Source organism: Cynoglossus semilaevis, chromosome 1 (assembly GCF_000523025.1).
Source record: "Cynoglossus semilaevis isolate Cse_v1.0 chromosome 1, Cse_v1.0, whole genome shotgun sequence".
In the NCBI taxonomy this organism is placed as follows: Eukaryota; Metazoa; Chordata; class Actinopteri; order Pleuronectiformes; family Cynoglossidae; genus Cynoglossus; species Cynoglossus semilaevis.
Genome location: NC_024307.1, coordinates 7,235,676 through 7,263,263, shown reverse-complemented (window position 1 = coordinate 7,263,263; position 27,588 = coordinate 7,235,676). Strand labels below are relative to the sequence as shown.

Sequence of the window (27,588 nt, the reverse complement as noted above, 5' to 3'; positions counted from 1 at the left end):
GTGTGCGGGCCAGAAGTGTCCCAGGAGCCTGGAGTCTGAACCTCATTTTTTTGTCCAAATAGTGACATTAGATTAGATGCTTCACTGTGCCCCAGGACAGGGTCAGTGCCACAGTAACGGTGGTAATCAGCCTGAATATCCTGCCGACATCATGGATTTACGCTCACGTTCGAAAGGACGCGTCGTTAACTGAACCGTAGGTGTTTGAAAGATAACGATTGACTTAAAACACGTGTTTCTCTAATCACTGCTGCATCATCGACGTTTTAATGGCTGTTTAACCCTGCACACACACACACACACACACACGAGCACTCGGAGAGCTGTTGGCCTCATTAATTAGTGTGCACTGACTCATTCACCCTGACGTCCCGCTGAGCTGAGCAGACAATTGCTCCCTTCGTCGCAGGTTAATGGGAGTAATTAAACAGATGGATTCACATGACCACTGTTCCCATTTAAATACATGTTAACCTTCCCAACTGTGACTGTAAACAGAAACTAAATTGACACGTAGCCTCGGGTTATCATCACAGAGGTAAATTATATTAGAAGTAAATTACATGTTTGGATTTTTTTTAAAAGACAAATTTGAAAAAAAAAAAAAGAAAGACTATTCCACGATTAAATAAACAGTTGACACTTTCTTTTATTTAAAAATATATTTCCCACCTTAGTCAAGATGTGGATTTTGGAGCCTTATTCACTATTAAAAAGTAATCGCAGTTCAAACCCTGGAACATCTTAATCAGGAAATAATTATATTAACCTCTTACATAAGGTGAGGAGGTAGAAAAATGTTTAACGCTTACAAAGAAACCCTGACAGTAAATGTGTTAATAAATAAATGTTATTCCTTTTTGCTACCTGGCCGAGTACTTTATGTTGGAATATGCCTAAAAAATAAACTGTAGAATTATTTTATTTTTTAAAAATCTCTTATTTTCCCATAGAAACCCAGCAGGTGGCAGTTGTGCATGTCAGAAGATACAATTCTGTCATTAAAGCAGAGAAAGGAAGATATGTGTGGCGTTAGCAGGGTTAGCTTAGCCTCGCTAAGTTTCAGAAGAGAATGGCCATTTTAGAAAAAAATAAGTAATAAACAAAATAAAGTAACATTGTATTGAACTTTATTTAAGGCAAGAATGAGGTTAAACGTTTAAAATTTGTTGAATAATGTTTTATAACGGGACATAATTTAATATTTTCACATGCTGATGTTGTAGTGCGGATCCAAAGAGCAGGGACAATACAGCAGGCTACATCAGGACGGCTTAAATCATTTATTTCTTACTTTAAGATAATCTTCACTATTTTATTGGAGCTGAAATGCGGCTGTACATTTAGCTTTAGGTGGCTAACATTGGACTAGCATTAAGCTATTTCTTAGCCAACATAATTTGCATTGTTTCTGAGTACCTTTCTCATTTTTCTTCTTTGAAACGTCATCATATTTGATTGTATGTCCAATGAGAAGTTTGAAGCCAACACTGGATATTTTTTACAGGCATTTTTGACCACACGGGAGCAGGAAAAGTCCACTTTTCTCAAGGTTAACAGTGCTAACTGTGGTAGCCGCGGGCTAAAGAGCACAAAAACAACATGAAAGAAGCAGCAATGACCGAGGTAGACCGACTTTTAACAGTGTTGCATTTGACTTTTTTTGTTCCCAGTTTTGTTTTTTGTTTTTTGTTTACTTTTTCTAGCACATACTTCAAACACAACACTCCAGCTTTGGGCTGAAACAACTCCGCGGTCAGCTTCTCAACACTTAATTGGATCTGAAAGGAGGTCCGATGAACTCTCTTTCATGCTGGCTACAAAGGCCCTCTCAGCTGGGGTTCAACACCATCGTCTTTATTAGATAGGCATTAAGTATTTATACCTCACCAAACTACTTAGAAAAACATAAAAGCTGAGAACAGAAAAAAAAATAAAGAAACAGCGTCAAGTCGGCAGCCTGGTGCACGCATCGCGTCAACAGGTTTGAACACGTGCGCAGCAGATGAAGGTCGACTGATGGTGTCGGAGTGCAGTAGTACTTGGACTGACGGGGGTTTAATTGAGACACTTACACACTGAACATGCCAGCTCTGAGGTATTAAATACCATGAGGACAGCACTGCCCTCAGACCGGCTGCGGCCTGAATGCAGGCTTTGTCGGCCGGACATCATGAGATCATCATGCCCTCTCCCTAATGTCATCAGTTTCAGTGACTGCAGCGTCTAATGCATTAGGACCCTGTGACATCCATTTATTCAGATCACTTAGGGTCTCTGCATGTGTGAGACTTCAGGATTCAAAGAGAGAAAGTTTTTAGATCTCACTCGTCAACAATGACGCAAAAGCGGACGAACGAACCTCTGACGTTGTTGCTGTGAAGTGCAACTTGCCACTATTTTGGAATATAACATTTATATGTGTAAATCATAAATCAAAAGAGTGAATAATCCACACTCACAAAGACAGATGCTGTGTATCAGTTTAATTAAAAAATATTGTCTAATGAACAAACTTAATGAGAATATAAGTTTGTAATAAAAAAAGTTTATAATATTAAAAATACTGCATATTATGTCTTTTTCTCAACTCAAAAGAATAAAATCTCCATGCTATGCTAGGTATGCTAGCTACTTAAATCCTTGGCTGTACTTACATGACTTGCATCTGCGTATAATAAGAATAATGTAATTTGTCACCGGTGTTACAAAATGACAACGCTTGAATTTGACCCAGTAAACAAGATCTCCCATCAGGACTGAGGGCTCTTTCTGAATCATTAAAACTCTTCGTGCCAGGGATTACAGTTAATGACAGGAAATGTTGATCTAATTTCTAAATTAAAGGGACAAAAAAGATGGCTTCCGTTAATTAAGTCGGGGATAATCAGCCTTTAACTGTAGGAACAGAAACACCAGTCGGTTCATCTCATCATTTATTCATACGACAAGAAGAACGAAAACAAGCTTCTGTCTCGGAGTCGCCTCTGAGGGGTGCGTGACTCTTTGAAGATGTTCTGTAATTGATTTTATATAAGCTGAGCTCAAAATTTCAATGGAATTCTATAAAGTTGACTGGGTTTGATGTGAAGGGTTAAAAGAACAGACCGAGGTTACGTTGAATGGTAACTGACGGTTTTCAACGTCTTACTTCGGGTAATATGAGATGTAAAAAAAACAACAACAAAAAAACATATGTAAAACTGCATCGTTAAGAACACCAGACGTTGTTTGCATCGTTTGAATAGTTTTGGGTCGGTGTGTGAATGTTTATTAAATGCTCCTTTTTGCAGCATTTTTATTTTTCAAATGTGGAGAACCAGAAGTTCATTCTTCATAAAGACTATTGTATTGTATCCTATTCTACAAAAAAAAATTGAATTTATACTTTATTATATATTATACATTATTTAGGTTATTAATAAATGCATCTAAATGACCCAGAACATTGCAACCACCAGATCTACACAAATTACGACATCTTTTAGCTGAAGTTGTAACGATTACACGAGGTGCGTTCAGGTACCAGTGGAAACATGGGATTCGAAAATTCTGGTTAGTTTACGCGTTGTACACTTCAGGACAAATGGTTATAGAAAACAAGATAAGAAAAAAGGGCCTTTCTCATTTCTCAGGCACTCCTAGCGCCCCCTGGTGGCCTTCCCTTTGAAAACCACTGCTCTACTGTCACCACTGTCACCTCCTCCTGGCAACAACAGAACTAACAGCAGCACAGATTATTATTATAAGGCAACAACAGAGCTAACAGCAGCACAGATTATTATTATAACTGACACCTTGAACCAGGCCAAATGTGGGGGTTTGTGAACCACTTTTGGTCTGCGAGCCGTAAGTTTGACACCGCCATGTTGAACACTTTAATGACTTTCTAAAAGCTTGGTCATTCTAACTCTAGTAATACTTATCCTGCATCACAAGTACATTCTTTCTACCGTACTACTTCACAAACTGTGTTTTTCAGTAGTGAAAAGTTTAGCGGAAATCCATGACGATAAAGTAGCATTAAAAATCCCAAAATAAATTAGGTTATTGGATCTCATATTTGGGGGAAATGTTTAGCACCTCGCTCCAAGCACAAATAAAAACAAATTACCCACTTGTTTTGCTGCTATTGGCAGGGTAACACCTCAGTGGTGTTTAATTGCATCTTGACTTCTTTTCAATTTCCTGTGCAGCTGCGTCAGAAGGTGAGTCACATATTAATTTTCAGCGTTCATCTGAAAAGGTAGGTGAAACGTAATATGTCAGGCTCCCACAGGCCAAATGACACGACAGAGGCTGATTACATTAGAAACGGTTGGACCATGAACACTCGTACAGAGTTATGAGTTCATTCAGCTCAATGACAGTTTGTAGCAGGAGAAACGACTTCCACTGATTTCCCCTAAAATCTTTGGTTTTAATATAAAGTTTTAACAGGAAGAAATAAACCTTCCCAAAGCTCACTGTGACACTGACGTGATACAGGATTGGTGCAAGTTTATGTTTACTGCTAGACAGACAGACAGACAGACAGACAGTAATAAAACAGTGTTCAGAAAGAATTTGTTAAGAATATTCCACACTACATAAAAGCCCTCGTCAAGATACCCAGTAATTTATTTGTTCACTTTTACTATCTAAGAATTTGGTCCTCAATTAGTTTCACTGGTTTTCCACTCCATTCCCTCTACGGTTCTACTGGCAGACTGTATTTGTAAGTACTGATAAGAATGTTCACTCTGACACCTGGGAATCATTTTAGAGAAACACTTTTAAGAGTCAAGATGTGGAATCTTATCAAAAGCAAAGTATTTCCTGTCTGGGTTCAATAAAATGTGAACTACAAAACATGACAGCTAACAGCAAAGAACAAATGTCTTTTGGCTATGTTGGGCTAACACATTTGTGGGCTAACGTGCTATATGGAAGGTTCCAGGTCAAGTTTCAACCCGTCCCTAATCCCAGGTTAGGTTCCATCAGTCTGACGTAAAAACCACTGTGGCAAACCATGATGATTTGACCTTTTAGCTATGCTAGCCAAAAGCAGATAGCGATGCTACACGGGCAAATGTTGCATACGAAACGTATATTTTTGTTATCAAAATCTTTTAAAAAGGTCAAAGATGAAAAACTGTTCAAATGTTCAAAGCAAAGAGTTTTCATTTAGCTAAGAGAAATTATTTTTCAGGAAGCTTAAAAGGTGCCAAAGACGTAGTGAAACGTTAGCAAATGGCAAAAAAGGCTCCCCAATAGTGATAAAGATATAAACAAAAAAAAAAACCCTAAACTAACTGAATTAAAACAAACAGTTAGTATGAACAGTTTAACTAAAGCTATGTATATATAATCACAAGTCAAATTAGTTAGCTCGGAGCTAAGGCTAATTTTACCTCAATTTTTAAGAGAAAGTAAAGTGTAGTAATGTTAAATCTAAGCCCTGAATACAAGGATATCTGAGAAGTTAAACGCACATGATTACTTGGTTACTGCTTGTTTAGTACAAACAGACTCTGCGCCGTCAGATTTAATAGAAACATAAACAAATTACTTTCTCTAAATGATGGAGTGTTCCCGATCATTAAACAATAACATTCCCTTCATCAGCGTTAGCCTGAGTGTATCTGAATTTAGTGGTTTTGAAACCAAGTTATTTTTACCAATTTTTGGTGTAATATTAAAATGGTTTTAAGAACATGAACTCTAGTAAAAATGTAGTGCAGGCTTATGTAGCGATAAAAACAGGGAAAAAACATCAAAAGTAAGTGCTTTATTCAAAAGGTTTCAGACACGTGTGAAGCTGTCAAGCTTCTGTTCACATGATTACTTTGAGAAAAGGTTGAACGCACAGCAGACAAAGTGCTGGTGACTAAAGAGAAAACATTTATCCTGCTTTTTCTCAGTGATTATGTATTGTATCAGGCGTCTCAATCACCAGACAGCGTTGCTTTGGAAATCATAATCTTCAGTAATTTCCATGATTGGGGCCAGCAACCTCAGGTTTGCTTTTCTTCCTTGTAGCAACCGAGGTCACAGGGTTCAGTTTTTACTCCTCACACTCATGTCCACTTTACTTCACGTCCGTCCTACGCCTTTATCTTCGAGCAGTCTCCATTTATGACCTCACTCCCCAAATTTCTTTTTGTTTGTCTAAAGAGCCTCCCTTTCACTCAGTCTCCTTTGTCGTCAATGCCATTCTGCAGATTCAGGACGCTCTGCAAACGTTTGGCCCGAATGGGGGGCAACTGCTGGTACATGTCAAAACCCAACTCTGAGTGTTGTTGAGGAAGACGGAAGAGCAGCACGTGGTTCTTCAGCTCCTGGAAATGAACAGAACAGAACAGAACAAACAGAGGTGAGAACAAATCCAGGTCAAACAAGTAAATATGAAGTTAGCTACGACAGACCTGTTACAGACACCAGAGCTAACGTTAGCAAACACAGACCTGATAAGGACAACATATCGTACTTTAGCTACGACCTGGTATAGACCATTGTTTCCCAAAGACTGGGTCGCGACCCTCAGGTGGGTCACGAGAGTTTTTTGGTGTTTTTTTTGGGGTCATCTTGCATCATGTTTTCCAGGAGTTTACGAATAATGTCTATTGACTTGGGTCGCGAAGGTTTGTGACTTAAAATATCCCCAGAAACACTGGTAAACAAAATGGACCAGGTGACGGCGTTCAGAGGGGAAAAAAAAAGGTTTCCACTTATTCTTAAATGTAGGAGAAAGATTCAAAACAAAAGCATGGAGAAAAAAAAGATGAATTGATGATTATAATTTGTGTTGTTTAAGATCTCTTGCATGTTTTTTTAATTAACCAAGATGTTAATACCACATGTTCATGCCCCAGTACAAATACCAACACAAAGCTACTGAGTATTTGTGACAAATTAAAGAAAAGCTGGGAAAAATGAAAACAGATGAAAAGAGAAATTGATCAGATGAGTGGGCTGACTGAGTGGAAAACATGGAATCACTGACTGTTAAAAAAAAAAAAAAAAAATGGATCCAATCAGTACATATTTAGAGAGAGATACAAAGAGAGCAGTGGATAAAGCAGAGAGAAGCACCTCATCAGTCAGGTAGTAGATTTTTCTCAGCATGTTGTGTCGAGCCGCTTCCACCTCCTGAAAAGAGAGAAACAACCAGAGGATTTAGAGCCGCAGATGTATTTCTCTGACGCACAAGTGTTTATTACGCCCGACTTTACTGCCTCACTTCTGTGAAAGAATGTGTTTATGATAGCAATAAATTATGTTAAGCCAGTGAATGTGTTTCTTAATCCTAAATGCCAACTGCTAGAACCTCGCTGCTGAACAAGTCACGTGCCACGACTTCAAAATAGGGAAGGTGTGACGGTCTCTGGCTGTTGTCACCGACACATAATCAATGAAGCCACAGCCACTTGCGCGGCCTCTAAGTGTCCGGTGTCGTACGCGATGCAGAAAATGAAAGGAAATCGCCGTTGAAAGTGCTGAGCGTGTCCCAGGATCTGGGTGTGCAGCTGCAGCACCTTCTGGCTCTGCTAAATCATCACATATGAGGCTTTCTTTTATTCGCATTAGGTTTCACTGTGTTTGTGATTTCACTAAGTCATGAAGCACAGAGGAAACAAGAAGAAATGAGGAGCTGGCACCACGTCCAAGGTCTCTGGAAAAAATTGTGGTCATACAAACAGAAAATCAGGGATCACACATTTGTTGTGTTGATGCCGGTTCTCAAAAAAAATCCCTGCACAATATTAAGATCGAAATGTTTTGCATTTGGAGGGTTTTTAACCACTAATTGATTTGGACTGTCATTCTCAGAAACATCTATTTATAAAGTAGTGAGATGGCTGACTTCCTCACTCTCACTCTCAGGCCTCATTCTGTAAAAACAAAAACAAAAGCAGGGGTTTGAAGATGGTATGATTCACTCAGATTTTTTTTTTTCCCTTTTGGTCTGGAAGCATTTCCAAACCATGGAACCCCCCCGTGTATTAAGACAACCCTGGTTTGACAACCACCCAGATACCTGCGCTGCAGCATCCTGAGAGAAGATGAAGGCGTTGACGTGACACACGGCGACCACGTACAGGATGGGGCACCAGCAGCGCTTCAGGGTTCCCATCACCAAAGAGCGGAAGTAAAGACGGAGGAGGGGGAGGGAGTCTTCGGGAGGAGAGGTGAAGCGCTCGATGGGGACGGACAACTACAAACGAGAATTTACAGGATTAATGGACAACGTCTGATGAAGCAAATCACAGCAGCAGCACAAGTTAATAAATAAAAACCTTACCTTCTCCAGGGAGACCCCCAACGACCTGAGCATGCCTACATGTTCTCCAAAAACCGCCAGCCGCATGGTGGCGCTGTATCTTCTCTGTAAGGGCAACAGGACCCAGCAGCCAAAAAGCCAGTCTCCAAAAGACACAGCTTCATACTGAGTCAAAAGAGCGACGTACAGGTCCAGGAAGGAGGCTAAACCTGGGGGCGGGACGTTCAGGTCCAGAGAGTCCAGTCTGGACTTCCTGCAGACGTAGACAGAACCGATGGTAAGGTCTATATGAATCCTCCTTTCATATAAAATCCACATTTTATAAACGTTTCTTCAAACCTGGTCAGCAGTCTGAACAGACCCCACATGAGTTTCTGAACTGGTCTCTCCAGAAACATGTCACTGGAGCACAGAAACACACAGGAGAGACGGGCGAACTTGGCCACCGGGGAAATCACCTGAGAAAAAAAAAAAGGTCAGAGGTCACGAAAAGCAACATGATATTTTTAAATATTCCTTTGCTGTTGCTATAAAACATTTAATTTAATTCCAACAGTGTTGTTAGCGTCACTCTCCTGTCCAACAAAAATAAAGCGATTTCAAAACTAAAATTAACAAGTCCTTACAAAGCAGGAGAAAGACAGAGGTATCAAAGTGTGAAGGAGTTTAGAGACTACACAAAATGGAAGACGTTAAAGATTTCAGAAGTTCTAGAGAAAGCAACCTCGGGAGCTGGTAGAAAAAAACTGACTGAATTTGTAAAACAGAAAAAACTTCAGTGACACAGACGGGCAAGAAAATTGCTGATGAAACTAAAACCAGAACCCTCTGTCTCTAAAGATGTTGAAGAGAAGGAAGGGAGGGTTGTAGAACACAAAGAACATCATCCCCAGGTTAAGGTACGACGCTGTGGAGATGCATTAGTGCAGTGGTTCTCAAACTTTCGGGGGCAGCAGTCTCCATGACCTCCACCCAAATCACACTGCACCGTACCAACCCCCCTGAACGTGGTGAGTCCACTGGAAGGTACCAACTGCCCTAACTGGGATTCGATCTTGCCCAGGAGGTGAACCCTGGGGTTCCACACCAATGACAGAGACGTTGCCTCTGGGCCAAAGCGCCACGTGCATGGTATGTTTTAGATTTATTCAATTGAAAATGTAAATGTGAAAATATAAATTTTCCTCATGTACCACAGTTTGAGAACCACTGCATTAGTGAGTTTAGATAAAAAAAGAAAAGGTCATTGTTTTGTTTTCCCGACAAGACACTTCTGCTTGTACTTTGTATTTCCATCTAATGACACTTGTATTGGGAATAAGGTTAATCAAAGGCACACTTTGAAACTAGAGAAGAAAAAAAATAAAATGAATTAACTTTTTTATGACCCTGTTGGCAGGAATGGTGGAGTAATGTGAGTTTAGATAAAAAAAGAAAAGGTCATTGTTTTGTTTTCCCGACAAGACACTTCTGCTTGTACTTTGTATTTCCATCTAATGACACTTGTATTGGGGATAAGGTTAATCAAAGGCACACTTTGAAACTAGAGAAGAAAAAAAATAAAATGAATTAACTTTTTTATGACCCTGTTGGCAGGAATGGTGGAGTAATATTTAGTCTGTAAATGTTAAAACTGCACCTTGAGAGCCTCCTCTCTCCAGACCTCCAGCAGCAGCAGCCACTGCAGACAGTGGGTCACCAGCTGCAGCGCCCCCTGAGGAAGCTCCTCCACCGCCAACACTCCGCCGCCGGAAACCCCGGTTCGCTCGTACAGGCTGACCAGCGGCAGGAAAGGCCAATCAGACGGCAGCGTTGGACCGGCGAGCTCTGGGAGGAGATGAGATTTGATCCAAGGGCTGCGGCCGAGGAAAGCGTCTCTGGTCAGCAGCACAGAAGACTGTAAATGGGCCAGATGAGTGAGGTAACATCCCCGAATGGACGGCAGCTGGACACAGGCTTCTCTGAGGAGAGCACCGATGGTCTGGAGGGAGGAGGAGGAGGAGGAGTGGTGGGTTTGTTCGTGGAGCCTTAGCTCCCCCAGCTCAAGGGCCTCTGGTCCTCCACTGTGGCCCTCACTGAAAGGAAACAAACAAACAAAGAAACAAAAAAAGGTCACTGGTCGGGTTGGTATGAAAGTTAGTCAAACGTCAATCCTGGTGGAAGTGGGTCAGAAGGAAATTCAATCATATCCTTAAGGCAAAAGACTTTAGATATAATCTAATATAAGAGCTCTAAATTCAATTAAGACCAAAAAGACTTGGTCACACTTTAGAGTTTGATTCGTTTTATTTAATTAAAGTCTACAGTAAAAAACATTCAGAAGTAATAAATCAAAGTCGGAACAACTTTAAACTTTCCTCATTGAACCTCAGAAAAACTTACGATATAAAGTCTTTGCTGAAGATGATGGTGGAGAGCAGCTCGTGTGCCATGTACTCACTGCCTGGTAATAACCAAGACAGCAGAAGCAGCGCCACCTGGTGGTAGAGTGATGCATGTTTGGCTACCTCCTTGTCATTTGGAACCTAGAGTTAGAGTAAAAAATAAGGTTAAAAAGAAATCACAAAACCTTGAGGCTAAAACAGTAATTATGATTTTTTTTAACATAATGACAAAGAATGAAGATGATAGAAAAAAGAAAGTGAAGCAGAAAAAGAAGATGAACAGAAGGAAGATGATGAAGGAACAGGAAGGAGTAGCAGTAATATTTACAGTAACAGTAGCAGTAATACTTAGTAATAAGTAAACCCACCAGTCTGTGTGCCAGCTGCAGCAGCAGGTACAGCAGATGGTGTTCATGTCTGAGGAGCCAGGCTCTGGTGTGGGAGTGTGTGGGCGTGGCTCCACTGCAACAACACAGGTATCCAATCACAGGTTCTGACAGGAGGACGCCACTGAACTGAAAAACAAAAAAACAGAAGAAAAAAAATGGTGCAGATGTTACTGTTGTCTGGACATGAGTCACAAGGTGACCTCACAGTGTCAAGGTACCTAATGTTATAATCCACCACCTGAAGCATCATGGTCAGTGGGACCTACCTTCTTGCTGAGACCCTTGTGGAGGCCTGTGATGGTCTTCAGGAGGAGACCCAGGCCTGTGAGGAGAGGGAAGGGAGAGCTGGGAACAACCAGGCCTGGACCATCCCTCCAACCTGCACAGGCCAAACCAGGGAGGCTCGAAATGGTTTCTGAGCCGTGATGACCGGACTTGACAGCACACACAACAGAGCACGACCTGGAGGGTAAATCAGATGAATTAAATATTAATGCATTAATGCAATGTCTCCTGATGTTTCAGATGGAAATAACAATCTAGCTGCAGAAAATTATGATGTCATGCTGAAATTTCTAAACAGCGGCTGTTTTAGTGAGTCCACGGTGACATTGATTCTATTTTGGTCACTCTTTACTCACAGTAAATTATTACTCACAGTAAAGTTAACATTTAACAACAATTTTACTTTATTTCATTATTTTTTAACCTTGCTTTAAGTAGGTAAGTCCACGAATGATGAGTTCTGAATTGAAATAACCTGAGACAAGAGCATCAGAGAGCACATAAAAAAAATTAAATATTCATTAATTCATTCATTCGTCCATTTTATCCACTTAATGCTGCACAGGATGTCGTCATTAACATGAACTGTATCTCTAACTGAAGGATTTACTTTAAACTGCATCAAACATACCTGAGGTTTCTCATCAGGTCTTGTACGACACGGTGAGAAAACAGTGGGAGGAGAACGTCAGATGTTAGCTGCTCCAGGTCCTGGAGCGTCTCCACGGGTTTGAAGCAATTCTTATAAAAAATAGGGAAGATAAAAAGAATTGTAAACTTACTTGAGATCAAAAACATTTTCTTATTCTTATTTTAAAAACATGTTGTCGTCAGTGAGTACTGTCATTGGCAGGCAATTAATAATTCAACTTATTGGGGTAAACTGTGCTTTTTTATTGTGCCCAAAATATCCTTACAAATGCAGTGCAACATGTACTTGTTGCTTAAGCTTAGCTGTTATATGGACAGTCACCTCCATTTCCCTGGAGTACTTTAAAGTTGTAGTTCATGGACAATGACCTAAGAGGATAAGTTCTCCCAGGCGTCAGGATCCGTACCTGTCTGGAGAGATGGTGATAGTAGGCATCCAGGTAGATGAGGTAAGCTGGTATAAGAGTAAGGCTGCTGTCTTTCTGAACGGGATGATCAAGGTTCTTCAACAAGCCTTTCAAATGACCCAGCAAGGACGGGTACAACCCTGTGACATGACCCCAGGACACTGATGGAGGAGGGGGGCGCTCTTCTGCCTGAGAGCTGGAGCAAAAAAAAAAAAAAAACTCTTCTCCCTGAGAGCTGGAGCAAAAAAAAAACAGCACTGAAACCTAACAAACCAGGAGTCCTGTAGGATACAAGTGGCAGAGATGTCACCCTTTCCTACCTGACCATGTCAGCCTGGAGCTCCTGGTGGTTCCCTGCAGTATGTGTAACCTGTGTGAGTAACGACAGCAGAGCCAGAACACGTTGGAGCTGCAGCGGCAGCAGGTGATCTGAGGGGTCCAGCACCCGGGGCACGGTCTGCAGCGAGGTCACTAAGGCCGGGTACAGGTCTCTGAAGGGAAAACAAATGACAGTGGAGAAACTTTCCTCCAAAACAGAACAGTAGACTCAATAATGTCTCACGGCATCAACTTACATGTATAAGTTACAGGCCTGTCCGTAGCCTGCGGCTACAGCCCACATCCTGTAGGCCTCGGTGCTGAGCCTCAGAGCCTCTGTGGGCTCCAGCAGCAGCTCACTGAGCTCAGCACTCAGCAGGCAAGACAAACGCTCCCGCACTTTGAGAGAGTTTAACTGAAGAGGAGGCAGGAAGGTGAATTATGAACGCAAGCACATCAGCTTCCCCACATCAGTGTGGGGCAAAGGTCACTGCTGTGTCATGTCAGTCTCACCCCCGTTAAAGTGCATCTCCGACCAAGCCAAACCACTTCTGACCTGGCCGGTGCTTCTCCAAACCAGGTTTTGTAGTACAATACGTGTAATACAAAGAACGCGCAAGTTTTTAGACAAGTCTTGGGTTTGCTGCATAAATGCGGACCGGAGGTGTCCCGGTTAGACCAGAGATGTACCTGCTGGGTCGGAGGTGCACTTTAACTGGGGTGAGTCTATACTCATGTGTTCTTTTATGCTCTGGAAGTTGCCTTTGGAGTTTAAAGTTACATAAAAGCTGTTCTTAAAATACTAAGGTCAAAGGTCAGCTCTCTCTACTCTCTTATGCTAATGCCAAACTTAATTCTACAACTGAGGAATTAGATGTCAAAAGATGACCTCACTGTTCAACGTGTGTGTGTTTTAATCTCTGTGGTCCTAATGTGAGTTTTTATGCTAATTACAGCTTCAGTACAGGACATGTACAGGACACAGGACAGTTTGATCTGTGATACGAGTTCTTCCACCTACCAGTCGGGCACAGGCGTGTCTGCCAGAAGAAGCCAAAACTCTCAGCAGCTTCATGGCCCCGGCCTGTGGGAGTCCATAAACGGACTGAGGGAGGGAAGAAGCTGATGGCGTCCAAGAGGTGGGGAGAAATTCTGACATCACTGTCTCCATGAGACGAGGACAGTCCAACACCTGAGGCATAAATGGTTTTCTACAATTAACAAAATCAAACTGGTGACCCAAATTGGGGTCGCAACAGTTAAGTTGAAAAATACTACATTAGGCAGTGGTTGTTTTATAAAAAAAAAAAAAATTATTAACCGTTTACCTGCGTGGCAGATGAAGATGAATGTCTGGCGATACGAGTCAGGATGTTCAGGATGTCCAGGACCACTCGAGGAGACGGTCGCATGACCTCAAGGATGTAACGTAGCCTGGGGAGCAGCTTCATTTTCAAAATACCCTGAAAAACAAATAAGAATAAATTAAAACCTCCTTTATGGTCTACTGCATGAAGATGAAATAACAGTCTGGATGTACTTCTGCTCTCTTACTTTGACCACATCCTGCTGGGCCACATCATGATCACTCTTCCTCTCTTCTTTCTCTTTGACCGTCTCCTTCAGACTCTCCTCCAGGCCTTCATCCTCCTCGTCTTCTTCATCCTGAGCGAACGGCAGCAGAGGAAAAGAGGCCAGACCGTGGAACCAGGAGAAGGTGCAGTCCAAACACTCCTAAAAAAGGAACACACAAGGTTAGCAGATGCTAAAATTAAACAGCCTTACAAAGCAATGGGAAAAAACAAACTACTTCAGAGCATATTGTCATAGTATTATATTTTAAAGTGAGCACTTACTTCATCCTCTGGACACACCAGCAGAGCTTTGAGTGTGTGCACGGCCGAGGACATCACTCCCTCCACGCTATCGTCCATTGCAAAGCGAAGCAGGAAGATCAGACCGGCGTCCAGCAGAGTGGACGTCACACTGCCCTTCAGCACTGGCTGGTATTCTCCAGCACGTGCCTTCAGGGTAATAAAAAAAAATCATTCATTTTAAAACAGCATTACAAGTGAGAACAATTAGCAGAGGTACTGCATTAGAGAGAATGGTTGAGTGTTCAGCTGTGTACCTTTGAGAGGATGTTGGCTAAAGTGCTGAGGGCCAGACTCCTCTGCTGGATGAGCTGACTCCTAGACAACAAGAAGAGCTCCTGCAGAGAGTAACCTGCCCGCTGTGGGGGAAGAGGAATTCTCTCAGTTTCAGACTTGAGTCGTTAAAAAGACATTTTAAATTCTCCAATTTTATGTCTGCAGAGGTGTGAAAGTCTTTTTGGATCTGCACCAGATGTTGGATGTTGTTAATTAAGCCAGTGATTCTCAATCTATGGTACACAAACCACTTTGTGGTATGGTGCTCCCTCTAGTGGTATGGATGGGAATTTGATTGTTTTTTTAACATCTATTTAGCTGGACATCTTGGCAGCAACACTTTGATGTCTGGATTTTTTTTTAAATAAACATTGGATAAAATTTGATGTAAATACTAAAAGAAGTACTCAAATATTCAAACCCAAGGGGAAATACAATCAAATAATTTACCGGTGTCTGTACCAGACATACATGAACTAAAGCAAGACCTAGTACGTAACAGACAAAATTCAATAAAGTTAAACGTAAAACACTGTTATTTTACTTGACATCTACTGACCTCTGGCTCTTCTCCATGATGGTGCAGACCCAGGTGAGTGGGCAGATCTTCCGAGGGTTGGATCAACCTGCCAGTGAAGTCAAACCGAGCCTGCATGGCCTGTTAGGAGGCATAAAAACAAAGTCTGCGTCAGTGACCTGCTTCCTTCTGTCTTGGTGTTGCTGTGAGGAACATCTTCCTACCTCCTTAGTTCCTTTTCTTCTGGGTGGAGGCAAATCTCTCATCCACTCCAGCTTCTCGGGCTCCAGCTTATCCATGTGGACCCAGTCTTTTTGAGGCTTCACTGGAAGGTTGTCCTCTGAATACACCAATGCACATATGTTAAGTTGGAAAAATTACCTTTAGAGCAGCTGATTCTGATTCTGTGGTTAATTTCACACTGGCAGGAGTGAGAAATAAAACACACATGGTAGGGAAAATGTTCCTCTTATTTGGAGGAATGCAGTTTTCAAACTAACAAAAGAGGAAGTCTTGCCTTCAGCACTTCTACTTCCAAGAGCCAAACTTAGAAACACTGTGTCAGAAGCTGAGGCAACGTCTGGCTATTTATTCCTGACCTGAAACGAAGCCATATCCTCTCAGAGGGAAACATCCAAGAGGCAATCAATTTTAAATAGTTGGCCGGAACAACAGAAACATCAGGAATGGTATGAATGATGCGTTAGATCTGTCTATATGTGGTGCATTAGCTCTTCTTTCATCAGGAGCAGCGGGGAGTTTCTCTCTGCGATCTGCAGTAACTTAATTGCGGAGAGTGGCCGATTCTGGCTCAGCTGGTCTTCTCTGCTAATCACACAAAGTGAAGTCAATGCTCAGCTTTGTGCCTGGACGTGAGCCATGCATCTAAAGCATGCAGCCTGACTTGTTCAGTTAGCATCTATCCTTTATACTCTGAGGGATGATGGGCATGAGCGAAATAAAGTAAAGAGCAGGAAGCGGTGGAAGCAGAAAGGAGAGTAAAAAAAGGATGACGTCGACTATAGTCCAGCATCTGAGATCCAATGGTTATTGTGTCTTAAGAAAAAAATAAAATATTGACCAATTTGTATTAATTAATTAATTATTTAATGAATTAAAAGATTGAAAAACTACAATGGGAGCATGTTTTATGGGAGCACTGGGAGCCTTAATTTTACCAATTAAATTTCACTAAATTGGTCTGAAAACATTTACTGCAAATACATTTTCTTTGTTCGTGAATGCAGTGAAATGCAGAACAATTAAACAGTTTACCACTAGATGGCAGCAGATGGCTACAAAAACTAAAAAAAAAATGAAAAGAATCATAGCTGTTGGGAAAGATCTTTGTGTCTTTCTTCAATTCCTGAGTATCTCAGCGTTGTCTTCAACTAAACATGCTGAGATTTCACAATTGTTAGTCAATTGTGCTTACCTTTTAAGCTAAAAGATTATTGTATTTCATTTTTATTTGATGGTGGTGTGCTGCGTTTTTTTTCGAACAAAAAAAATTAGCATGCCTCAAAAAAGGTTGGGAAACGGTGTTTTTTTTCGAACAAAAAAAAGTAGCATGCCTCAAAAAAGGTTGGGAAACACTGCTGTAAAGAGTGTTTCCTCACTCAGATTTTTAAATCTTGGAAATGGTGGAGTCGTTATTTAGGTTAGAACTACATAGCTAAATGGTTGTCATCATTGGTACTGATCAAAGTTTATGGAACTGCTCATAATACAGTAAGTTGCAGAAACGTAAAAGTTAGTTCTTTGTAATAAATCGTACCTGCAATAGATGATGTCACTTCCTTCCTCTCCTCCTCCTCCCGTTCCACTCCATCCATGTCCATCTCTTCAGAGTTACGTGATAATGTAACAGTGGTCCTGGAGCCAGGCGTGTCCTTGTCACCTGTCTTCTCTGACGGTTTGGATGAACACGTTGAAGACGAGACGCTCTGGATTTTGCGAGATCTGATAAACTCCACCAGTCTTGGATCTAAGAAGCAGCAATAATCATTGTAAACACAGTGGAACAAAGTACAAAAAATGTGCTGGAAATTTAGCTTTAGCCCCTCTGTTTTTGTCTTGTTTTCCATAATGAGATATTAATAAAAAAAACATTTTCATTCTTGGCTGAGTCGACCATTGACAACCCCCAGGCAAACTCTTTTTTCAAACTTTAACACAGTTTGCAAAATGGAACCATTTATAAAACCTTGCTTTTCAATGCGATTCTTTTTTGATTTTCAATCTCTGTGTCCAGTTCTGCAACAAACAATAAAAAACACTGAAAACATGTTCTCCCTACCCAGCTGTGATGAGAGTTTGTTCTGCTCTTCCAGGATGTCAGACTGAGACATCGCCTGGAGTCTGGCCTGGTTTTCCATGTGGATTTTCATGATCTCTCCTGAGCTGTCTGGACCTCCGAGACCCTGACCGGACACTAACCTGGGACCGGACGCCAGAGGCAGTCCTGTACAAAGAAAGTGTGAGAGTCAAATGATAAGACTAAACATTGAAACAAAGTTCCAAGAAATGGTTTACACACGATCACCTGTCACATCACAGTGATCCGTCTCCATTCTGTTTTCAGACAGAGGGGTCTTCTCTGTGGGACCACTCGGCTGGGCAGTCTTTTCCTCCTTAAGTCTCTGAGCAGCAATCTGACGAGCAAAGATGCTTTTCTTTCCTTCAGATGTAGACACTGATGCCTGGTCAAAGGGATTCATAGATTTAAAATATGTTATTAGTTAACATTGTGAATAAGCATTTTATAACAAATGCCCATGTAGCCATTTAGAAAAATAAATACATTTGTACCTGAGGGCCATTTTCAGAGCGGTGAAAAACTTTGGGGAAAGCCAGGTTTGTAAACACTGGTATGGACACAGGGGTTGAACTGGTGTCTCTCTCCTTATTAAGGGAAATCACAGTTTGAATTAGGCCGAGAAACATGAAAATAACAGAGAACGTGAATGATGTGAGAAGAAATAAAACAAGAAAAATAAAGAAAAATTAGAAGAACCTGCAAACTGAACTGGGGTCCTGAGTGCCACAGGTACAGTTTGCATCTTTTCATTTTGAGGTTAACCCTCACGAGAAACACTTACAACAATGCGCGACAGAACAGCACTGATGTGAGTGTCGTGTCTGTCCAGTCTCTCCTCAGCATCTTCATCTTCAAACGTGACACGACTGGCTTTAAAACGAGACTTCTTTGGGGGAGCAGGAGTCAAAGAAGGGAGCTGGTCTGGAAGATCTACAGCAATCACAGATATCACGACGTGAAACTTTGGGCTCAGGATTAAATTTTGCCATTTCAATGGTGGTTATAGCGATGTAATAATGGCCAAGAAACATACCGTCTATGGTGACCACATCCCTCTCACATGCCCTGTTCTCTCTGAGTTGTCCTCGTTCTCCTTCTGTCCCTCCACTGACACCAGCCTCCCCTCTCCTCTTGTCAGGACGACGAATCACATTTGCAGCAGACGGTGCACCTGAGCTCAGGAACTTCTGTTGCTCCCTCAGAAGGTCTGTTTCCGAGTCAGTTGGCTTGGGGCGACGCAACATTCTTCTGTAGAACATATATTTATTATATTTCAATAATAAATATATTTAATATATGCTATACTTAAACACAGCTTTTTAAAATACTCTAATATATCCCGTGGCTCACAAAATGGTATTAAAATCTAAGCAAACTATGGAAAACCGAAAGGGGCCAAACTTAGTTTACTTAGCGTGTTGTTTAACAATAGGCAGACGACGACACAATTAACCACCAAAACACAATTATTTCGCTTTCACGTGTATTGAAGTTTAACGTTACCACGTACCGTAATGGACGCGAACAGTTAATGTTAGCATTGCGTTAGCTGAGTGTCTCAAATCTAACTCAGCAAATATTTTAAATTGTACAAATGTAAAAAACAAAACAAAAACGTAGTCACCATTTTAGGACAATTTCTGACAGGATACAGCGTGTCTTGTTCTTAGTAGCTTACCTGTAGTTGACACCAGAGGAGCTCTGATTCTCCACACTCAGATGAATACTCGGAATTGTTTGAGTGTAACACCAAACCTCGCCTTCAAAATAAAAGTTAAATGACTAGTTTTATTTATGTTGTTCCCGGTTTGTTTACAAAATCGAATAAATGCGGATAATGATTCACTTATACCAGTTTGAAATAAACTGACCTGGAAAGTGAGACTCAATGTGGGCAGCTGCCTACATTTACCTGTTGTCTGCAACAAGAAACGCTATAGTCATTACATTGAGTTGAGGTGCACCATAGCATCGTCAAATGGTCTTTTAGATAAATTAAAAAAATCGGATTTATTGAATTGAATTTTTATTTAAAAATTGAATCAATGTCTTATCTTAATGGGTTGGTTTGTCATTGTTAGCACAATACTTTACAAAACTTTACATCGCCAATATGTCTTACGTCAACACCTGTATAAATAAAGATTTCAAAGTGGTAACCATAAGTATGCACAATTCATCCACAAACCCAAATGGCCTATATTAATGTTAATATATTAATTAATATATCGGCTGTTAAGCTCTACCAAAAGCATAAACGTGTTTGGTCAGAATACAACATAGCTACTTCCGGTCACTTTCCGGGACTTTAGTCTTACACTTTTCCTAATATACGATCTAAGACTGAAACTAAACAAACTGCGTTCCCAATTAAGTAAAACGCAAATCTTTTATAAATATGACCAATTATAACTTATGAATTATAACTTAAAAAAACACCTTATATTATTACTCATACTTATATTTATTTATGAGCAGAGCGGTCACGTGATTATTTTTGAGCGTCCCTGATTGGATAGGTTTTTTGTGCACTGTGAAGGCTGGAAAACCTTCGAGGGTCCGAACTACGCACGCTCTAATATAACATAGTGGAGAATATTACCGATTTACCAGGTATTTGTCAGATCAGGTTCGGATAGGACGCTGTCTGTCTGGTGACACTGATAGATAACCTCGATCCATCATTCAGTGACATCTGTTTTAGTGCTCAACGTTACTGTAATATTTGAACGCGATCATTTTATTCTGCTGAATGACTTTTTGTAGATGGCGGACATGTTAATTACCTCACCGCGGTGCCGGTTTGCTTATTTATTCACAATGTAAGTCTTTATTTAATCATTTTGACTGCAGAGCGCACTGGACCAGTGACGAGGATCATCGCTGACTGCATCATGGTCAACCTCTGCTGTCTCTGCTGCGGTGAAATCCCTCAACCCCGCCCCCCTGCGTCCGGTCATCAGTCGGCAGGACCGCCGCGGGATCCCTGCTCCGTGCAGCCGCAGCAGCAGCAGCAGCCTGCTGGCTCTGGCCCAGACGTTGTTGGGCTGCAGGGGGCACAGCAGGGGGGAGCGAAAGGAGGGACATCCAGAAGTAGACCAGAGTGAACTCATCACCTCCCCCTCTCCTCTCTGACATGCGAGAAGTGCAGCATGCCCTCCTCAGACCTGGACTCTGCAGAGGAGTCAACGGCTCACGCTGACACTGATGCTGATGTTGATGTTGATGCTGATGCTGATGCTGATGCTGATGCTGAGGAGCAGGAGCAGCAGCAGATTCAGCAGCGGAGTCAGGAGCGGGTCTCAGCAGCTGACAGTGATGCAGTGGAAGAGGTAGGTCCACCCTTTGAATACCTATTTACACACATCTGTCAGAGTATTTCACTGACTTTTAGAAAAGTAAAACCAATGATATAAACTCTCAGCCATGGATTATACAGTATCTGTATATCCAAAAATCAGTGGTTTTCCCCCAATACATTCTAATGACACAACCTAGATATACAGTACATAGATCAGTGTGGACTGGAGTCATGTTACCATCAGAACATCTGGGTGTCACATTTGCCAGTGAGTCCCTGAAGCAGGACACCGAACATTCACATCTTCTGCAGTGTCCAAGCCAAACCTGGATAAATTGGGAGCATTGCATCAAAAAAAAAAAAGCCGGGGGGGGTGGGGGGGGGGGGCAGACATTGAATTCTGAACACGGTAGCAGCATAGAGCATATCTTCATATCTTCATATCTGAGTTCATCAAATGAGATATTGAGACATTTGTTGGTTCATGGTGCTGAGTAATCCACGTCCAGTGGAGACTTTTTCATCCTTCCATCCATCCAGTTTTTAAATGTGTGCCGCCTTCACTTCGTCTCTAAATTGGCTGGGACTTTGAACCGACACTCCTCCCGATAACCACGGGACAACTACACCTACAACAGGCGTTACTGAGATATTTTATGGAGCACGTTTGGACAGAGCTTGATATTTTGTCCTGTCATGGGGGGGATTTGTCTGTAATAACATGGTGCCAGTAGTCACTATACAAATAATAAAACCCAGTATTTACCCCATCAACCCTTCCCTGCTCTCAGCCGCCCACTCACAGAGCTGTAAAACACTGATAATAAGCACATCTGTGGTAAACCCCGCAGAGGCCCCAATAAAAAGCTGGAGTCCACTCCACAATAGTGACTCAGTGTTAAATAATTACATCATCTTCTGACTTCATCTCGGTGCCGTTACTGCCTCCACCTGCAGCGTAAAAATACAGAAGACCAGAGTCAAGTGAAAGAGTCAAGAATTGTTAGGTGTTCATTTGTGGTTTGTACTGTAGGTGTGGCCGAATGTTTCTGTTCCATCAAACACTTTTATTTACTGTAGCGTAATCACTGTGATTGCATCTGGGCAGTGTACTGTTGATTCAGGCATGTGCACACTGTCCAATGATGACGTTTGACATGCAATGTATGTCACAAGGCTGTTTTACAGTTAATTTGATGAACTCTCTACCAGGGCTGCTGAGTGTTTACCACAATTATTCTATTTTTTTTTACGCGTAACAATCTAATACACAGTCAATACACATGTTAAGTGTTTACCATAATTATTCTATTTTTTTTTACGCCTAACGATCTAATACACAGTCAATACACATGTTAGTGGGAAAGTTTTTCTTTCTCCAAAGTTTTTCTTTCAAAAATTCTTTCAAAATGTGTCTTTCTGTTCTTGTTATATACAGGAAGAAAATACAGTAATTATGTTTAGGAATGTTGATTTGTCCTGATTAATCATGATTAATTAATCAGATTCCTGTGATTACAATTGTAATTTTTTGACAGCCCTAATCCTAACACAATATTAACTGCCCAAATCCGATACTTTATCGGAATCGGAATCAGCTCAGTTCGATATTGGTCAGTTTCAAGAATGAAAATTAAAAAATAAATAAATAAATTACGCCCAAGTACCTAACTCAGCTTTGTGCAACATGCTGTAAACAGAGACACTATCACTTCAGCAAAGGCGACCTGCGGCATGCTGGAGAAAAGATGGTGATTTTTCCTAAGACAGCAAAGGCATCACTGACACTGGTTACTCACTGGTTCGCATCATCAAGTGTCACAGTTTCAAATCTTATATTCCTGCTCCTGCACTGCTAGCAGAGCTGCTGGAAACACGTTTAGACACATGTTTTACACTGGGAAATATAGGTGCAGTGTTATTCAACCTTGGGGTGGCGATCCCACATGGGGTCACCTACAGTTCAAATGGGGTCCACTGAAATGTCTAGTAATTGGTTTTAAATAAATAACTGATAAAATATTTATTTAACCATTTTTTTAACCAAATCCAATTATTAATTTTAACACATCCAACTGAACCTCAAAAAGGTTCAACTGGATGTGTTAAAACACAACCTAAAACGACTGTATCCTCTCATTCTCATGAATATAAACGAGGTAAAATAAAATGCGGCATATAAAAATAGCTGAGCTGGTGCATTTTGATTGACGGCTGCGATCACATGACCGCAGAAGTGACAGCTACTAAAATGTCTCCTGGGTGGCCAGAGACTTGTGATGTCACAAGCCAAAAAAAAAAAGGTAACCATTGTATTAGTGGATCATGTCTACAGTCAGAGCCACGGCATTTCCTGAAGAAGCACTTCCTCTTTGGTGCACGAGAGTTGAATTTCTATCTGCTCCTTAAGTCACTGAGGTGGAACCAGCAGGGTGACATTTCTGCCATGGTGTCAGTGCAGTAACGGATGGTTGGCTGTCACGGCGTCCATCCTTTTACTTCATGAAACCCCAGATCTGGTGAGCAGCACCACAGGATCATGTGAGGACCATTCAAGAACGCTAGTACACCACTGCACAATGAAAGGTGTCAGACAGATTTATTGACATCTGGACGTCTTACACACTGCCACTGGGAAGATGCAGTGCAGTGTGCAGTGCTGCTTCAGCCTCCTCATGCAGAAAGGGTTCATCTCACAGTTCACTTACTGTTAGTGTAGCTGATGATTTAGCTGCGGGCCTGTGTCTTTGCTGAATTGGATACATTGACTGGTGCTCAGTATTGCAGATGTGAGCATTTCTACTGAACGCTGTTTGTCTTGTTTTACCCTGAGCCGAACAGCCAGGAGTCAGCAGATCAGGTTACAAATAAATACATGCTTTAAAAAAATCCTGCTAAATGTATCACTGTGAACAGTTAACTACAGTTTTACCGTTGACTGTCAGAGTAACAAATTGGAGACTAGCTATAATGTTAGCACGATTAACAAGAGGAAGTCAGACAGAGAGAGAGAGAGAGAGAGAGAGGGAGAAAGCTTCTTAACTCAGTGCTTCTCAAGTAGTGGGGCGTGAGGTGTACTGTCTTTATTCATACTTGAACGGTAAACAAGCCTCTGGTCACTAGATGGCAGCAGAGAAGAATCTATTTTAATAGTAATGCAGAATGCTGGTGCCAGCAACTTATACATACAGTGGTTTGTACAGATAAAATGATGAGATCAGGGGTCCCCAACCCCCGGTGCGAGGACCAGTACCAGTCCACAGGTCATTTGGTACCGGGCCACAGTGGGACACAGTGAAACAATGTGCTTCATTTTTACTAATTTACTTCATTTACTTTCTTTATTTAAAGACAATCTGGTCACTCAGACTCTGATACAAACAGAATAGAGTCTACAAGATATTTTATTAAAATGTAATGATCCTTCAAAGCTCAGGACCTTGCTTGCGGTTCCTAGTACTGGCTGACCAGTCCTCGGAACCAAAAAGTTTGGGCACTGCTGGTATAGATGTAACTACTCTATAACAGACTAATACATTTCATTTCTTATTATTTATTCAAGTTAAAAATATTATTCATTGCTGTGTAAAAAAAAAAAAGTAAATTCATAGGTTAAGAAACTCTACTGCATGTATTTTACTAAATGCTTTTTGAGCTCCAGCGGGCCACACAAAACTGCTTGGCGGGCGCACAAAACTGCTTGGCGGGCGGCATTTGGCCCCCAGGTCTTGAGTTTGACACGTATGCTCTATGTGGTTCCAATTGAATTTTACTGAGGTGTTTTTTTATTTGGATTTACCTCATGCTTATGCATGGAAAAGCTGTCAAATTTATAGAGCAACCGCCTTCATTTGCATTTTTACTGCACACTCCACTACCATGTTTCAGGGGCTCATTGATTCTCTCTTTTTTTTACTTCCCCCTTCTCTCTGTGTCTTCCTCTGCAGCAGCTTCCAGTGCAGCAGTCCCTTGGTGCTTGCGTCTGCCGGGAGTCCCACTGGCGCTGCCTGCTGCTCTCTCTTCTCATGTACAGCTGTGTTGGCGTCGTGGCGTGGTGCCAGCTCACCCGCGTCACCAAGATCAGCTTCAACTCTGCCCTCACCTCCTCATTTGCGTCCTCCTTCACCTCCTCCCTGAGGGGAGGATCAGGGATGGGCGTCACAGGACACTCCATGATTTACCACGACAGTCCCTGCTCCGACGGCTACATCTACATCCCCCTGGCCTTCCTGGTCATGCTCTATGTGCTGTACATGGTGGAGTGCTGGCACTGCAGGGCCCGCAGTGAGCTGCAGTGCAAGGCCAATGTGGACAGCGTGTATGAGCGAGTGCTGAGGATGAAACAGGCCCAGCCCTGCATATGGTGGAAGGCTATCAGCTACCATTTTGTGCGGCGGACCCGGCAGGTCGTCAGATACCGCAACGGCGACGCCTACACCGCCACGCAGGTGTATCACGAGAGGGTAAACACGCATGTGGCAGAGGGAGAGTTTGACTTCAGCCACTGTGGGATGAAAGACGTGTCACGTGACCTCAAAGGCTTAGATGGACACCCCGCCACCCGCCTGCGCTTCACTAAATGTTTCAGCTTCACAGAGGCAGGGCCAGAAAACGACTACCTCAACCAGAGGGCCAGGTTCTTCTCTGAGATCGAGGGTCTGGACGACTACATGGAGGCCAGGGAGGGGATGCAGCTGAAGAACGTGGACTTCAGAGAAAACCTCATAGCCTTTGTAGATCCTGACACGATGCCTTGGTACAATTCCCAGGTGGCATTCTGGCTGGCAGCTCTGTTCATGCTGTCGTGGCCGCTGAGAGTGCTCATAGAGTACCGCACTGCTTATGTGCACTACCGCATAGAGAAACTATTTGGGTTAGAGTACAGCCACAGTAGCCCGTCTCCAGGGAACGAAGTCCGACCAGCGGGGAATTACTCCGGTTGTGCTATTCCCAGAGTTGACACACTGGACAGCACTGAGATGGAGTGGCACATCCGCTGCAACCGGCAGGTGATTCCCAGCTACTCTGAGGCCATGCTGATCAACATGAGCACAGCAGACTCTGACTCGCTCCACGACACCGAGTGCACCACGTCCTCCAACTGTTACCTGCTGGACAGCAGCCAGACTCCACAGAGTTACGGCGCTTTCCAGAGACAGGACGAGTGCGAGCAGTGCAACGAGCTGACGGGACAAGGAACCGCAGCAGGAGACAGGAGGACGACCATCACCAGCTCCAGCTGCTCTTCCATCTTCTCCTGTCGGGGGGCGCTGTTCCAGTCCCACCTCTCTTCAGACACTTCTCGCTTGTCTCTCTGCCGCGTGTACGGGTCCCACCGCTCCGTGGCGCTGTGGAGGAGCCACAGCAGCAGCCTGACGGACCCGTGCTGCGTGGACGAGCAGTGCTGCAGGTCAGAATCCAGCCAGCTAGCCCTCAGCGACAGTCCGCCCACTTACAGGGACGCCCGTTTCTTCCCGGTTCTTATCGTGCATCGGCCCGAGGGCTGCAGCGGTGACGACAGGAGGGAGGCGCGGCGTTATTATATACGCAGAGGGTCATTCTGTGCAGACACTTCCATGTAAACGATGGCAAGACGGGAAATGTGCGATAACGGATGGTGCTGTAGTGATGCTCACTATTTAATGATGAATGGGGAACATTTGTCAAAAAAATACCAGTGCAGATATGCAGCAAAAAACAGCTCCATTATTTAACCTGTAATAAGTGCACTGATATTTTCTCACTGTCTGTTTGTGTGTGAGTGTGTGTCTGTGTGTGTGTGAGAGGGTGTTTAAAAAGTGGAATCCAGTCATTTTCAACACACCAGGCTGTTGTTTGAGGTCACCCAGTGGTGTGAAGAAGGCTAACTGATGACCAGGTTTCCTGTTCCTCCTGTGTTAAGTCACCTCTACCTTTTGCCTCTTGACATCCTCAATATATCACTACAGGTGCTATGCAACAATAACTGGATCTTTATCAGACACCACTGCATGTGTTTAGCTCACTATGAGAGCAAAGTCTGACAAGATCAAGTAGAAAACCTCTTTACGTCCGGATGACTTTCTGTACATGATGACCTTAAACAACAGCGCTGTTTGTTGGAAATGCAAGAATTCTATTTTAAAGATGTTCTAATTGCCTTTTTTCCCCCAATAAGTAAACAAACATGATACTGCATGATCTGATTGGTCCTATTATTCTGGAATTGTCAAACATCTTAGAAAAATGTAAGAATTGTCAAACAAAAAGGGAATTTGCATGTTGTTACCAGTTGTGTTGTTTTTTTTACTTACATGCAGCAACATTAAAACCAAAGATGTACATACTCTGCGTTTTTATTTATTTGCATGCGTTAGGAAATAAAGGATATTTAATTTAATCGTTCACAGAATTCTGTTATGCACAACCTGCTAAGACGCTGTGACAGAATTAACCACTGGGTGTCGCTGCATAATTGCTTGTTGAACATAACAGGAAGCGTTCAAACAAAGTTACTATTATATGCAGATTATTTTATTTCACTATTCATGTTCAGCCTATTTTTAATCAATAATAGTTATACATTTACTATAAATAGCCAACATTTAAGTAATATAAAGTAAT

The 27,588-nt window shown here is 42.2% G+C and overlaps 2 protein-coding genes across 4 annotated transcripts; one reads left to right on the top strand and one right to left on the bottom strand.

Moving 5' to 3' along the window:
* Positions 1–5,755: 5,755 nt before the first annotated feature.
* On the bottom strand, positions 5,756–19,698 carry rpap1 (RNA polymerase II associated protein 1). Of its 2 annotated transcripts, none has more exons than XM_017038284.2 (28): positions 19,556–19,698; positions 19,363–19,444; positions 18,718–18,932; positions 18,466–18,614; positions 18,176–18,268; positions 17,904–18,066; positions 17,664–17,828; positions 17,142–17,351; positions 15,589–15,704; positions 15,407–15,505; positions 14,829–14,930; positions 14,554–14,721; positions 14,252–14,431; positions 14,026–14,160; positions 13,719–13,889; positions 12,955–13,112; positions 12,700–12,870; positions 12,380–12,575; positions 11,953–12,062; positions 11,303–11,498; positions 11,016–11,162; positions 10,646–10,788; positions 9,903–10,338; positions 8,603–8,721; positions 8,285–8,516; positions 8,021–8,197; positions 7,075–7,131; positions 5,756–6,320 (listed from the first exon to the last, which is right to left on the bottom strand). In XM_017038284.2, the coding sequence occupies exons 3-28, from the start codon at positions 18,926–18,928 to the stop codon at positions 6,171–6,173; spliced, it is 4,254 nt and encodes a 1,417-aa protein (XP_016893773.1). In that variant the 5' UTR covers positions 18,929–18,932; positions 19,363–19,444; positions 19,556–19,698; the 3' UTR covers positions 5,756–6,170. The 2 variants fall into 2 exon arrangements, with proteins under 2 accessions (XP_016893773.1, XP_008306564.1); XM_008308342.3 differs by having other exon boundaries at positions 17,910–18,066.
* Positions 19,699–20,198: 500 nt separating this feature from the next.
* LOC103377608 (transmembrane protein 151B) lies at positions 20,199–27,489 on the top strand. Of its 2 annotated transcripts, none has more exons than XM_025062252.1 (3): positions 20,199–20,297; positions 20,538–21,016; positions 24,936–27,489. In XM_025062252.1, the coding sequence occupies exons 2-3, from the start codon at positions 20,837–20,839 to the stop codon at positions 26,565–26,567; spliced, it is 1,812 nt and encodes a 603-aa protein (XP_024918020.1). In that variant the 5' UTR covers positions 20,199–20,297; positions 20,538–20,836; the 3' UTR covers positions 26,568–27,489. The 2 variants fall into 2 exon arrangements, with proteins under 2 accessions (XP_024918020.1, XP_024918015.1); XM_025062247.1 differs by having other exon boundaries at positions 24,933–27,488.
* The last annotated feature ends 99 nt before the right edge of the window (positions 27,490–27,588 follow it).